The 12,895-nt window shown below is 39.8% G+C and overlaps 1 protein-coding gene across 2 annotated transcripts in view; it reads right to left on the bottom strand.

The window, feature by feature from the left end:
* The window catches only part of LOC117508181 (period circadian protein homolog 2-like), a 34,643-nt gene that overhangs the window by 16,056 nt on the left and 5,692 nt on the right, over positions 1–12,895 (bottom strand). Inside the window, exons 2-15 of one of the 2 annotated variants that reach the window (XM_034167845.1) lie at positions 11,377–11,948; positions 8,447–8,539; positions 7,772–7,926; positions 7,405–7,526; positions 5,947–6,148; positions 4,785–4,836; positions 4,171–4,313; positions 3,409–3,487; positions 2,643–2,749; positions 2,398–2,551; positions 1,638–1,746; positions 1,282–1,552; positions 802–958; positions 591–727 (exon numbers count right to left, since the gene is read on the bottom strand). In XM_034167845.1, coding sequence (XP_034023736.1) covers positions 591–727; positions 802–958; positions 1,282–1,552; positions 1,638–1,746; positions 2,398–2,551; positions 2,643–2,749; positions 3,409–3,487; positions 4,171–4,313; positions 4,785–4,836; positions 5,947–6,148; positions 7,405–7,526; positions 7,772–7,926; positions 8,447–8,539; positions 11,377–11,831 — 2,236 coding nt within the window. In that variant the 5' untranslated portion in view covers positions 11,832–11,948. The remainder of the gene's footprint in view (positions 1–590; positions 728–801; positions 959–1,281; positions 1,553–1,637; positions 1,747–2,397; positions 2,552–2,642; positions 2,750–3,408; positions 3,488–4,170; positions 4,314–4,784; positions 4,837–5,946; positions 6,149–7,404; positions 7,527–7,771; positions 7,927–8,446; positions 8,540–11,376; positions 11,949–12,895) is intronic. The other variant, XM_034167846.1, reaches the window with a different exon arrangement.

The raw sequence follows: 12,895 nt of genomic DNA, 5'->3' as shown, positions 1-12,895 counted from the left end.
AAACTTAAAACTGACAACAGTAACTAAACAGGAGGCAAGGTTACCTTGTCAGAACAACATGCTGATGTGGTTAAAAACCCACATCTATGGTTGATGTGAAAGTAAGTCACATTAAGTGAGTCTGTTTCGCAGCCCTCCTTTTGATCAGAGTCAGACTGAGGTCTTACCTACTTTAAGTTTCACTTTTAAGTGCTTACACTGTGCAGATGGTTACAACAAAACCTTAGTTTGTAATTTGTGGGTGAAGAAAACAGCTGATTAAGTGTTAAAATATTTTTAAAGCAACTCAAACATTCTGTTCAGCTATATTTAAACATAGTTTGAGCAAAACCTGAGAGCAGGAAAGAACAAAGCTGAGACTGAATCACCTGGGCCTCAAGTGACCTCTGTCTGTGCTGTTCAAATATCCCTGTTTAGCAGTTATGAGACAACAGATGTGAAAACTTGGACTCCAAACCAAAATAACTGGTCATTACACAGAACTGACCAGGATTTAATAGTATGATCTGAATGGATCTGAAACAAGGTGAACAGTTTATGAAACAGCTAATCAATATTTATGTGTGCACAGCTGCATGATGTGCACATGCCTGTGTTTGCATCCTGAGGCACTTGCATGCCATCCTCTGAGCCCCTCTTGTCATCATCTGAGTTGGAAGAAGTGGTGTTGGAGGAAAACTGGTACTTCCTCTTTACTGTGATGGGGATGTTACAGCTCTCCAAGTACCTGAGGAAAAGGAATGGGTTGAAGTAAGACTACAAGATTTGCACAAATGTAGTACACAAAGCCAAAGAAATTACCTGATGACACTGTCGAGGCAGCTAATCTGCTGGTAGGAGCAGAATGTTTGGTCTTTGCAGGACAAGTCCTCAAGGCTAGCTGCGGTGCTGTCCTTCACCTGCATAGCGGGAGCCAAGTCTTTCAGACGCACCGCTGGACTCTTCTGAGCTGCTTCTGCTAGAGAAAGAGTGAATGACATGTACACACACAAATAATGAGTTAATTTGCTTTTTTAATGGTTTAAAGGCTTCAGCTGTCACAGAAACTAATATGCAGGACTACAATTAAAAGCATGCCAAACTATGCCAATGTGTGGTGTTCTCGCTACTCAGCCACTGAGAAGAAGAACCTACAGGGTCGACATGCCCAACCCTTGTGCTGATCTTTTGCATCTACACAGCCCAAAGTGATGCATTATCATGCACTGTATGTTTGTCTGATAATGAACTTTTATTGACCATTAAATGGCACACTGTGCCTGCATATTAAGGTTTACTCACTGTCAGTGCTCTTCTTTTGCTCTGGCTTGGCTGTTGAGCGTGATGGCGAAAGGGAAAGGGAGTGCAGGCACACCTGCGAGTCCTGGTTCTTCAGCATGTGGACTCCCTTACAAATCTCCTGGAATGTTCTGGAAGGCTTTGTCTTGCATGTGTCCTCTACCGTGTTGACATTTCCGTTGCTCTCACTGGATGAGCTGATGCCCACCAGTGGCTCGTGAGAACCATTACTGCCGTGGCTGCCATAACCGCTTGAGCCCATGTTGTGGACCGGCTGATGAGACAACAGTTTTTGCAACAATTTAACAAACCGTGTTTGAAACAACATCTGCAAATGAAGATCTGGTGTGTTCACATACTTGCAGCAGCAGCTTGTGAATCTGTTCACTAATCTCCTGAATGTCTGAGTCCAAGATCTTCCCTCCGTGAAAAGGAGGAGCTGCAAATACATCTTCATTCACAGGACCCCTAAATACACATACACATACTATCAGCAAGCATGAGCCAAGTAACAAACCACAAAAACGCCACTTTATCATGGCTGATCCCCACATTTTACAGTAACCACACAACACAACTACAGTTCAAGTGAAAAGTTCAGACATAAAATTTAAATAACTTGCCACATTAAAATAAACAAAAATACTTGTGCTGTGCATTTCCTGGCTTTCAATGCGTACAACCGCCAAAAATCTACATACATCATATAAAAGACAGCACAAGTTGAAAATTTAGGTCAGTGGTCTTTCAGACAATAGTTGAATATTATTGAATGCAGAAGCTATAAATTCAGCTGTAAGCTAAAGATGAAGGCACTGTGGCTCATCATTATTGTGGGTGAAGACGATGACAGCAAACAATGTCATTCACCATTTCAAAACAATATCTCAGAGTGAGAACTAAGATCTGATGCACTGTCTTTACTTGAAATAATATAAAGGAGTGTCGTTCAATATAATGTAAAGCAAATAATTCATGTTGTATAAACACAGTACATAACTGTTCATCTTGGCAGTGAAATACAGGTTTTTATGGATTGTGTTAAACCTCGAGTGAAGTCTGTTGGCAGAATATTAACATTAGAATGTTGTGAAGGTCCTCAGTATCATTGGTACTCACATGCGGACTTTGTGCCTGCCAATGACAAAAGAAACCTTGCGGCTCCAGGGGTTGACAAAGCTGGACCAGCTGGTGTCGAGGGTGATGTACTCTCCATTTCTTGCACAGAAACGGATCGAGGAATGATCAAATGGTTGAGCAGCATACTGCAGAACTGTTGACAGAGCAAAATATTCTGTTTGCACACAAACATCACCACTGCGTTTTTGTAATATTTGTGATTCCTAAAGACGAGTGGTTCTTACTTCTGCGATGGACAGCCAACATTAAAGGTCGATCACTTGGGTGAAGGTTGAGCAGCAATGGTGTCCCAATCAGGTCCTGTGGGAGGTAACCCAAGAGAGGAACAGCCCTGAAGGAGAAAGAAAACACAATAATCAGAATCTGAATCACTTTATTGTAAGCTCAGGGAAGGGTCTGACATTTCCAGGATATAAATAAAATTCATTAGTACTCATCTGGGTCTTGTCCTAAGTGAAATATCTGAAGTTTTATTTCCAAGTTTTATCTGGTTTTAAAAACTCCAACAATTTATACTCATGTGTTCTGCCTTCCAAGTATTTTTTCTCAGGAAAATGGATATTTAGTGGAAAGTTGATTAATTAAATGTCAATTCACGCATTTGTGTAAAATTTGTGGTTCTATACAAAATGTTCGATAAACAATACTTAATCATTTTAGCACATGTGCCTCTTTTTTAAGCAACAAGCAATCTATGCTGTATATTTTCAGATGTATTTTCAGATTTCTCCAACTTCAGATTCTCTTCTTTTCTGTACCATGAAAACAAAATCTTTTAAATTTCTTTTTTTTTTCCTGCAGGAAAGGAAGCGGCAGGTAATCACATGATTATTAAGTGTCCTAAGGACAGAAGTGTTGTATGTTGTCAGCATTATAAAGACGACAGACATACTGTGATTTCAATCTTTACAAATAAAGTGAATAGAAATGATCTGTGATGACTCAGTAAGGTATGAGTGGGGGTGGGATGGGGGCGCATGCGTCACAAACCTCTCATCAACATCTTGGAACACACAGTTTGGTGTGTGGGTGGTGGTGAAGATCCGCTTGTCAGGAGGAATCCTGGGTGCTGCACAGGGGGAAGAAAAAGATTGAAAAAGCAAATAAGAGCATAATAAATAAAAATACATAAAAAGCAAGCAGTAATAGTATACTTCACAAGTACTGTATCAAGTACATGCATCACTTCACTTCTCAGTAGCACGTCTATTACACTGTACTCTGTCTTAAGCTTGTTTGTGCATTTGTTGGAATTAATACAAATGATTTTAGATTGCAGTTATATTTTTAGAGAGTGCAATCCCAAATTTTTCCAACCCAGTAGCATTTTAAGTTGTGTTAAATACACAAATAAGCTCTGCGAGATCCTGTGCAGGGGCTAATACAAATAATCGTTCAATAGGCTTATTCTATGTCATGTACAACAAAAATGTATTGTGTAGTTTATTTTTTTCCAAATAAGTACAAGTCATTCTTTGCAAGTTGCCCTTAAATATCAGAATTCCTACTCTAAACATTAGGATCATGAAGCTTTTTTCCAGTTTACTACTGAGATTATGCCGTATGAGTACTATCAGCGCAACTACCTACAATTAACTTTATAAGCATCACCGATATGCACCAAATGTTTTGGTCTGTGAAAGTCAAATTGCCACATTTGTGCAAGAGTTTCAAAATCCTGACCAGGACTTCTACTGAGGTCCACACACTGAGATGAGACTGAATTTGTGTGTCTGGAGTCACAGGTCTCACCTTCATATCCAGAATGCACCCTCTCAGCCAGCAGGAGGCAGCAGAACTGTTCCTCAGATAGCTCCATGTCCTGGACTTTCATCAGGTATGGAGTCATACGGAAAGGATAGTACTGCAGGTCCCCCTCTCTTTCTTTACCGCCACTACCACACACATACACACAAATACGCTGTTTAGCAGAGCTCATCAAAGCAAGCCTTCATAGACACTGAGTTTCATCGTAAGAGGCTTCAAAGGAATAACAATGTATAAACTCATTTTAGAATGAAGTGTGGTTGGATTTTTGTATTAAACATTCTCAAACACACTGAATTTTATGTGTGTGTACTGTATGTAAAAACTCCATTGCTATATACAAAATTTAGACCTGACATATCACATTAATTTATTTAGATCCCTATTATCCCTGTACATGTGACAAAGGAGCATTGTAATATTTGAAAACCTCAATAAATCCTACAAATGTCTATAGCTGTTAATAATCCTTTTGGCCAGTAGATGGTGGTAACGTTTCAAAGCTCACAGCTACTGACTTTCACAGTCCTCTCACTTGTGCTGTCATTTGTCTCCCACCTAGCAAGACTTCTGAACAGAAATGACCAGCTATCACTCACCTGATGCGACAAAAGAAGGATTTCTCCTGCATGCACTCCATGGAAGATGATTCTGAAGAAGACAAAGGCAAGAGAAAAGAACAATATAAATGACAATTCAACAAGTCGCCATGTGCAATGTGAGAGGATGTTGGTGCATACACAAATGACAGCATTAAAGTTTAAAGACTGTAGTCGGAACACTTGTCATGTTTATAAAGACAGATACAACTTGTGTCCCAGTGATCAGTTTGAAACAGCAGATTGTCTGTTTTTGTAGTCATAAGATTGGGAGACTACAGAGTGGAAATGCCACAATTAACATTCTGATTAATGAGAATGAATAGATATGAATGAAAGTGCACTTCTGCATTTCTCTCTGCATTTCTCTCATTTCTATGTGGTCATGGCACTGTGAGTGCCTCATTACTGCAGTGATCAGCAAATTGCAATTGCAATCAAGAAGATAAGAAATGCGCATCAATACCTACAGCCCCAAAAGTGACAATTATCAGCAACAATTAATTATCATAAACTTTACAAATTTACAATTTGATGTAGGGTCATTACACCAGGTTACACTTGATTTTATAGCGGTTGTACCTCATAAACTGCCAGAGCAGAGTAGCTGGCTGTGGCAGTATGATATGATGACTACAGCAATACAGCACAGCTTTGTGTACGTAAGAAGACACTAATCTATATTCGATTAAACCCGTGTATGAAATATGTGCGAAGTGTGGTTGCACACGTGGGGTGGTTGTGTAATGTGAAAGAAATTTGTAAGCAGTGTGAGATTACCCATATGCCTCTTGCAGACAAGCTGGTAACTGGGAAATTAAAATCTACCACCTGTGTCCAGTCTTATATTGTGTCAGTTAGTGAAAATGAAATAATTCTAATGATTATCAGTAAGTGTATTTTTAACTAATTCCAAATAGCATGTCCAATTTAAAACTGTAAAGTTATGAACCCAATAAAGCATTTTCAGATGATAACATACCACAAACCAGACAAACAGTCAGGGTGCATGCTTGTGTCAAGGTCAGCCCTCATGAACCAGACTCAAACCATCTCACCAAAAGTTGACACAAATCAATTAATTTACAGATAAATCTTATGAACAATCTAACATAAACACACATGGGTGACATCATTTCCTCCATGACTACCACATTCGTACCTGCACCAGTGCACATGCTCCATGATGGCAGGCGGTATGGTGTCGTGAAGCTGTAGAAAACACTGACGTCCTGAGGTGACAGGAATTCCACAAACTTGGCGTTGTTAAACATTTCCGGCTTGCAGTTCAGGATGGATGCTGCCTGGTCTGACATATAAACAATCTTCCCTGTAATAAGCGAGACAGCTACAGCAAATATGTCCTGTGGGAATTAGACAGAAGACATCAGTGAGGCAGATGTCCTTTCATATCAGGATGCCACTGAGGACAAATCCTCTGTTATACAGTAGTGTTCAGAATAATAGTAGTGCTATGTGACTAAAAAGATTAATCCAGGTTTTGAGTATATTTCTTATTGTTACATGGGAGACGAGGTACCAGTAGATTCAGTAGATTCTCACAAATCCAACAAGACCAAGCATTCATGATATGCACACTCTTAAGGCTATGAAATTAGGCTATTAGTACAAAAAAGTAGAAAATGGGGTGTTCACAATAATAGTAGCATCTGCTGTTGACGCTACAAACTCAAAACTATTATGTTCAAACTGCTTTTTTAGCAATCCTGTGAATCACTAAACTAGTATTTAGTTGTATAACCACAGTTTTTCATGATTTCTTCACATCTGCAAGGCATTAATTTTGTTGGTTTGGAACCAAGATTTTGCTCGTTTACTAGTGTGCTTGGGGTCAATGTCTTGTTGAAACACCCATTTCAAGGGCATGTCCTCTTCAGCATAAGGCAACATGACCTTTTCAAGTATTATGACATATCCAAACTGATCCTTGATACCTGGTATGCGATATATGAGGTCTGTTAGAAAAGTATAGGACCTTATTCTTTTTTGCAAAAACCTGATGTATTTGAATCAAGCCTGCTTGTGTGAGCCAACCTTGAACCTTCGTGCGCATGCGTGAATTTTTTCACGCCTGTCGATTGCTTCAGTTGCTGGCAAGCAGCGTTTGAGTGAGGACGTGTGCAGCGCGCTGGGCGTATTTTATTGCAAGGAAAATGACAGAACGAGTGCAGCAGCACCACATCAAATTTTACCAGAAACTGAGCGACAGCCAGGTGGAAACCATTCGGAAGATTCAGACGGCTTTCAGTGACAATGATATGGGAATCACACAGATTAAGGAGTGGTACAACCAGTTTAAAGTCATCCGCACAAAGGTGGAGAGCGAGCGACACTCCGGTTTTTACTAATAGCCCAATTTCATAGCCTTAAGAGTGTGCATATCATGAATGCTTGGTCTTGTTGGATTTGTGAGACACTACTGAATCTACTGGTACCTTGTTTCCCATGTAACAATAAGAAATATACTCAAACCTGGATTAATCTTTTTAGTCACATAGCACTACTATTATTCTGAACACTACTGTATAAGGTAACTGCATTTATAAGACAACGGTTATGTGCCTTTTAACTGTATCTCACTTATTTTGAAAGTACTTACAGTGTTTTTCAGGGTGTATTCAGAGGTAATGCTGTTGATTTCCTCAATGGTATATGATGATACATCAAACCCTGGTGGCTGACTGTCATTGATCATAAGCATCTGGTAGTACTCCTCATTAGCTGGAAAGACAGATAAAAAATAAATCACAGCATTAGTTCTACAAGTCATGTTTGACTCACACAAAGAGATTAGCCATTTCCAACATTTTCACATTTAACATTCTTTACAACTAATGACTTTTCACAAAGTTATCACCCACAATTGTTCAATATTAAGAAAAAAACAGGGCACTGTTCACCTCATTCCAATGCTGTTACATGAATCAACTTAACCAAGAAAAAGTGTCAAGAAAAGTGAGGCTTACCTTTGACCTGTTTGACGCACCGCAGGGCATATTTGAGTGTGCTGACAGTGGTGGATTTGCCCTTGCTCCTCTTTTCTGCCGACAAATGCATCTTCAGCTCCTTCAGAGTCTTGAAGAGTTCTTTCTGGGTCTTCGCCTTAGCTGACTGTTCGCTACTGCAGAACGAGCATGAGACAAATGCATGTGTGTCAAAATGACAAGGGTCTTCGCCTTAGCTGACTGGTCGCTACTGCAGAACGAGCATGAGACAAATGTATGTGTGTCAAAATGACAAGGTCTCACTAATGCTGTCACATGCTGAGGAGGACAGATTTTGGGGATGGAGTGTGAAATAGGAAGCCACGGGTGTGTGCGAGGGGGTGTGGCATAACGTGACTTATTGAAAGTAGATGTGCAGGATCTGTGGGTTTGCAGTGGTTCAAGAACATAGATTCCTAATGTTTCTAAACCCTGTCTATCCAAAAAGGAATGAACAGCGAGTCTTATATGTCAGTTTATTTTTTGTGAAACTATATAGGTACAGGGTAGACCCTAGGGTTACAGTACAAGTAACATGAACAAAAAAACAAAAAACAAAAAGTTAAACAATCATCTAAATGCTTCACTGGCTTGTAAAACATAGGCATAGAGGTTGATTCATACAGGCATGATGATCAATATAAGATGCACACTGACCTGCAGCCGCTGGTTGAAGGGTTGTCCTGCTCAGAGCTTACCAGACTAAAGGCATTGGAGCTGCTTGGTGGGGAGGGGCTATGAGAGTTTGAACTGTAAAGACACAAAATGTGCATCATCATTCAAGAATGCATACAAATGACCAAACATAGAGCACTGAATACTCAGAATGCCAAAACAGACAGTAAGACTAAATATATTAAGTGAGTCTAAAGGCACCCGGACACGAACAAATTTGATCTGCACAGTGCTGCACAATTCCTTGTGCCAATGCGCCCGCTATATAAAAAATAATTTCATAGCCAATGACGCATTTGCTCTCAGAACTTGGCTGATAAACCATTCTCTCATTGCTCCCAGAATCACAAAGACATGATCTACAGCTGCAGGTTGTCTCATACGCACCATGTGGTGGAGAACACATTTGGAAACTTGTCTCAAAGAATCAGAATCCAATTTATTGCCAAAGAACATAAAGAATACAAGGAATATGATTTGGTGTTACTGGTGCATAAACAACAATAAAAAGAAAAGGAAAACTACTTCTGTAAGAAGTATCTGGCATCCGTCCACAAGAAGTGTTACTGGTGCATAAACAACAATAAAAAGAAAAGGAAAACTACTTCTGTAAGAAGTATCTGGCATCCGTCCACAATTCCTTGTGCCAATGCGCCCGCTATATAAAAAATAATTTCATAGCCAATGACGCATTTGCTCTCAGAACTTGGCTGATAAACCATTCTCTCATTGCTCCCAGAATCACAAAGACATGATCTACAGCTGCAGGTTGTCTCATACGCACCATGTGGTGGAGAACACATTTGGAAACTTGTCTCAAAGAATCAGAATCCAATTTATTGCCAAAGAACATAAAGAATACAAGGAATATGATTTGGTGTTACTGGTGCATAAACAACAATAAAAAGAAAAGGAAAACTACTTCTGTAAGAAGTATCTGGCATCCGTCCGTCTGCGGAAGTTGATGGTATAGCGCCCAGTTTGTTATTTTGCTTTTTTTGTTTTGTTTTTTTTATACACTTTTTCCAATTCAACTTCAATTAATTTCATTTATATAGCGCCAAATCACAACAAAGCTGCCTCAAGGCACGTCACACAAGTAAGGTCTAACCTTACAAACCCCTAGAGCAAGCACACAGGCGACAGTGGTAAGGAAAAAACGCCCTCCAATGATTTGCGGAAGAAACCTCAAGCAGACCAGACTCAAAAGGGTGACCCTCTGTTTGGACCATACTACCAAGACAATTGACAATTCAAGTACACAGGAAATTTTTGTCTTTTGTTTCTATCTGCACCTGAGTGAATAACTTATCAGTCCAATGCGCGAGTGACAATCTCTGCTGCATTTGTTGCACGTGTACTGTGATGCCTGCTGAGGCTGCCGCTGTCCCTCTTTCCTGTGTTTTTGCACAGCGCCATTCCCAATTCCATTCCTTTATGTAAGGTAATTATTTATAATATTGTAATGGATTGGTAAAACAGTTGCATTTTCATTCCTTCTCATGAGCTTAGATGTTAATTATAGATGGAACATCTCTTCATAATCTAGTTTCAGGTTCAGATGCCCTGCGCACAATGACACGTATTGACATGCAGTGACACGCAGTGTTTTCGAATAGGTTACACAATGTTCATGACTAGTTCACACAAGTGGCATGAAATTAATGTGAAGCAGAAATTTTTAACATTTCAAAATTTTATTTGCACACTGGCTCACAGCCACACATAGTTCACAGCAATTTACGACACAAATACTCTTTGACACGCAAGACTGTGTGCCAGTGCATGGATCAAATTTGTGCAAGTGTCAAGGTGCCTAAAGATTGTGCAGTGTATCAACAATGCCACGAGTATCACTTTTTTGATCATACTGAACAAAATATTCAACAAAGGAGGTAAGTAAACACCCAAAATTACAGAAAAGATAGAACATGTAGCTGGGGATGCTATGAAATCTTTTTGGTTGTGATGCATATTAGTGATGGCAAACACAAAACAATGTTTTGGAATGTTTTGAAAGCTTTCCAACACTTGTTTCAGAACATTTTTCCATAAGCTGTATCAAAAAGAACAACATGTCATGATAAATAGGGCATCATTACACCACCAACTATTTTGAAACAAATGTGTTGATAAGTTCAAAGCTACAGTCAGCATAGGGGCTGTACGCACTAGCACATACATTGCTTGCTTTAAAAGGTCACCTGAACTTTTTTTTCCAAGAATGGGACATAATTGAAATTTTTTTAAATGAGTTTTTAAAATTAGCCATGGAAGCCAATTAATCAATTTAGAGTTAAATTTCATTTGTAGTTTGCACGCTGTCCCTGTTTTTACATGGGTTCTCTCCAGGTGCTCCGGCTTCCTCCCACATCCACAGACACGCAGGTTAGGTGGATTGGAAACTTTAAATTGTCCACAGTTGTGTGTGCGGATGTGTTTGTTTGTCTATATGTGTCCCAGCGACAGACTGCTGTCCTGTCCAGGGTGTACCCCGCCTTGCGCTCTATGACTGCTGTGATAGGCTCCAGCCCCCCGCAACCCTTAATTGGACAAACTGGTTGAAGATGTGTGTGTGTATGTTTTTTTTTTTAAACTATACAAAATTGGCAATTTACAGATAAATCACTTCAGTGAGCCTCCAGCAAATGTGGATTTTAATCTTCCTTGCCATCAGATGTCATCATCTGTAAATACTGTAAACAACCACATCTGCAGTCTGTATTTTTGTAGTAGTAGTAGTAGTAGTAGTATTAACAAAACATAGAAAAGAACACCCACGACTCTATCTCACCACATATGAATCACACAGGAGAAAACTGCACTTCTATTACATTTAATGAAACTTACTTCTATCATCTTTGTCCAAAAAAAAAAAAAAAAAAACTCAATTTACTTTGATGGGCCCTCACCTCTTGTTGCTCCCAGATGACTCCAACAGAGCAGAGTCCTTTCCATTGCCATTTGAACTGTCCACAGACTCATTACCGTTGGACTCATTGCCATGCGAGTCATTACCATGGGATTCTGTCCCACTCCCACTTGAGCCACTGCCACCCATCTCTACATCCTCATGCAAGGGTTGACGCGAACGCTTTCTTTCTTCATGACTGGAGCCTAAAGAAACTGGATGATCATGGCTGCTGTCACTCCCCTCAGAGGCCAATCCCAGCTCAGGATCCAGTTCAACCCCATCTTGCCCACCACAGCCCTCGCTGTAACTACTGGCCATGCAGTGCAGTTGAGTAATGGAATCACAGAGACAGCCCTCCTCTTTTTCTACGGGGATGCAGACCCTGTTACGGCTACGAGTGCAACCGTCCAGAGCTGAGCAAAAGTAGTGGTTCGGGTCACTGCTGTCACACATGGGATGAGCCAAAAAGCAAGAAAATGGCAAGTGAAGTTACCATCCACATAGCAATGCCATGAAGTGCTGGGCATTGGAGGCAAATGGAAGCAATGTCACATGAAGAGGGGGTGTAGTCTGCAAGACAAAAAACAACAAACAAACAAACAAAAACAGGGGACATTACATTTCAATGCAATGCACTCAATTCAATTTACTTATATAGCACTAAATCACAACACAAGTCACCCCAAGGTGCTTCGCAAGGGCAGTGGTGGGCACAGTTCAGCTAATCCGATAGCAGATAATTATCGAAGCTAATGTTTTTGCTGCAGGATTAGCTTTTCAGATAAGTTTTAAAACCATCATCGGACCAATTATCTTCCGATAAATTTAGTTCCGATAAGTTTCAGTCCAATAACTTTTTTGCTGGCAAAGTGAGCAAAGTTTAACGGTCAAAAACATTTGTAAACCCTAAAATCAAACATTTTACTCCATCTGTTGTGTATTTATGGCAGACTGGCTGCCTGTCACTTGCTGATGACATCATCATTAAGCGTAAGACGTGATTGGCCGGTCGACGCAAGGAGCATCATTTTGGGTAGTGTAGTTCAGGTTCATTTTGGGCATTACACTGTTACTGTCCACTCTACACAAATAAAAACGGACTCATTTTAACATTATTTTATTTTATTTCTTTGTGGCTGATGGGATAATTTAATCGCTAAGACTTGTTGGGGGAGAGGAGTTCTCACGGTGCAGCTGTGTGTACAGAGGGACTTTTCTTCACTGTTTAGACTCTGTTTTGGATTTTAAAAAGGACGCTTTATTTCTTGAGATGAATCCCACTGAAACTAACAGGTAAGAATTTATATTTACTAACGTGTCTTTTACTCTGCCAATCAATGCATTAATGGACATATTTCGGTTGTTTAAGCCGCAGGGTTCAAAACGTGTGAAAAAAGCAGCAGCTTTGTAGTTCATGTATATAATACAGAGATAAACTGTAACTTCTAATACTGTGTTTTACTGCTTTTGAAAGATGATGACAGTGTATGGGGTTTTATTTTTTTTATTCATTCATT

Source organism: Thalassophryne amazonica, chromosome 4, assembly GCF_902500255.1.
Source record: "Thalassophryne amazonica chromosome 4, fThaAma1.1, whole genome shotgun sequence".
Taxonomy (NCBI): Eukaryota; Metazoa; Chordata; class Actinopteri; order Batrachoidiformes; family Batrachoididae; genus Thalassophryne; species Thalassophryne amazonica.
Note: the sequence above shows the minus strand (reverse complement) of the source record. Positions and strands in the feature narration are given on the sequence as shown.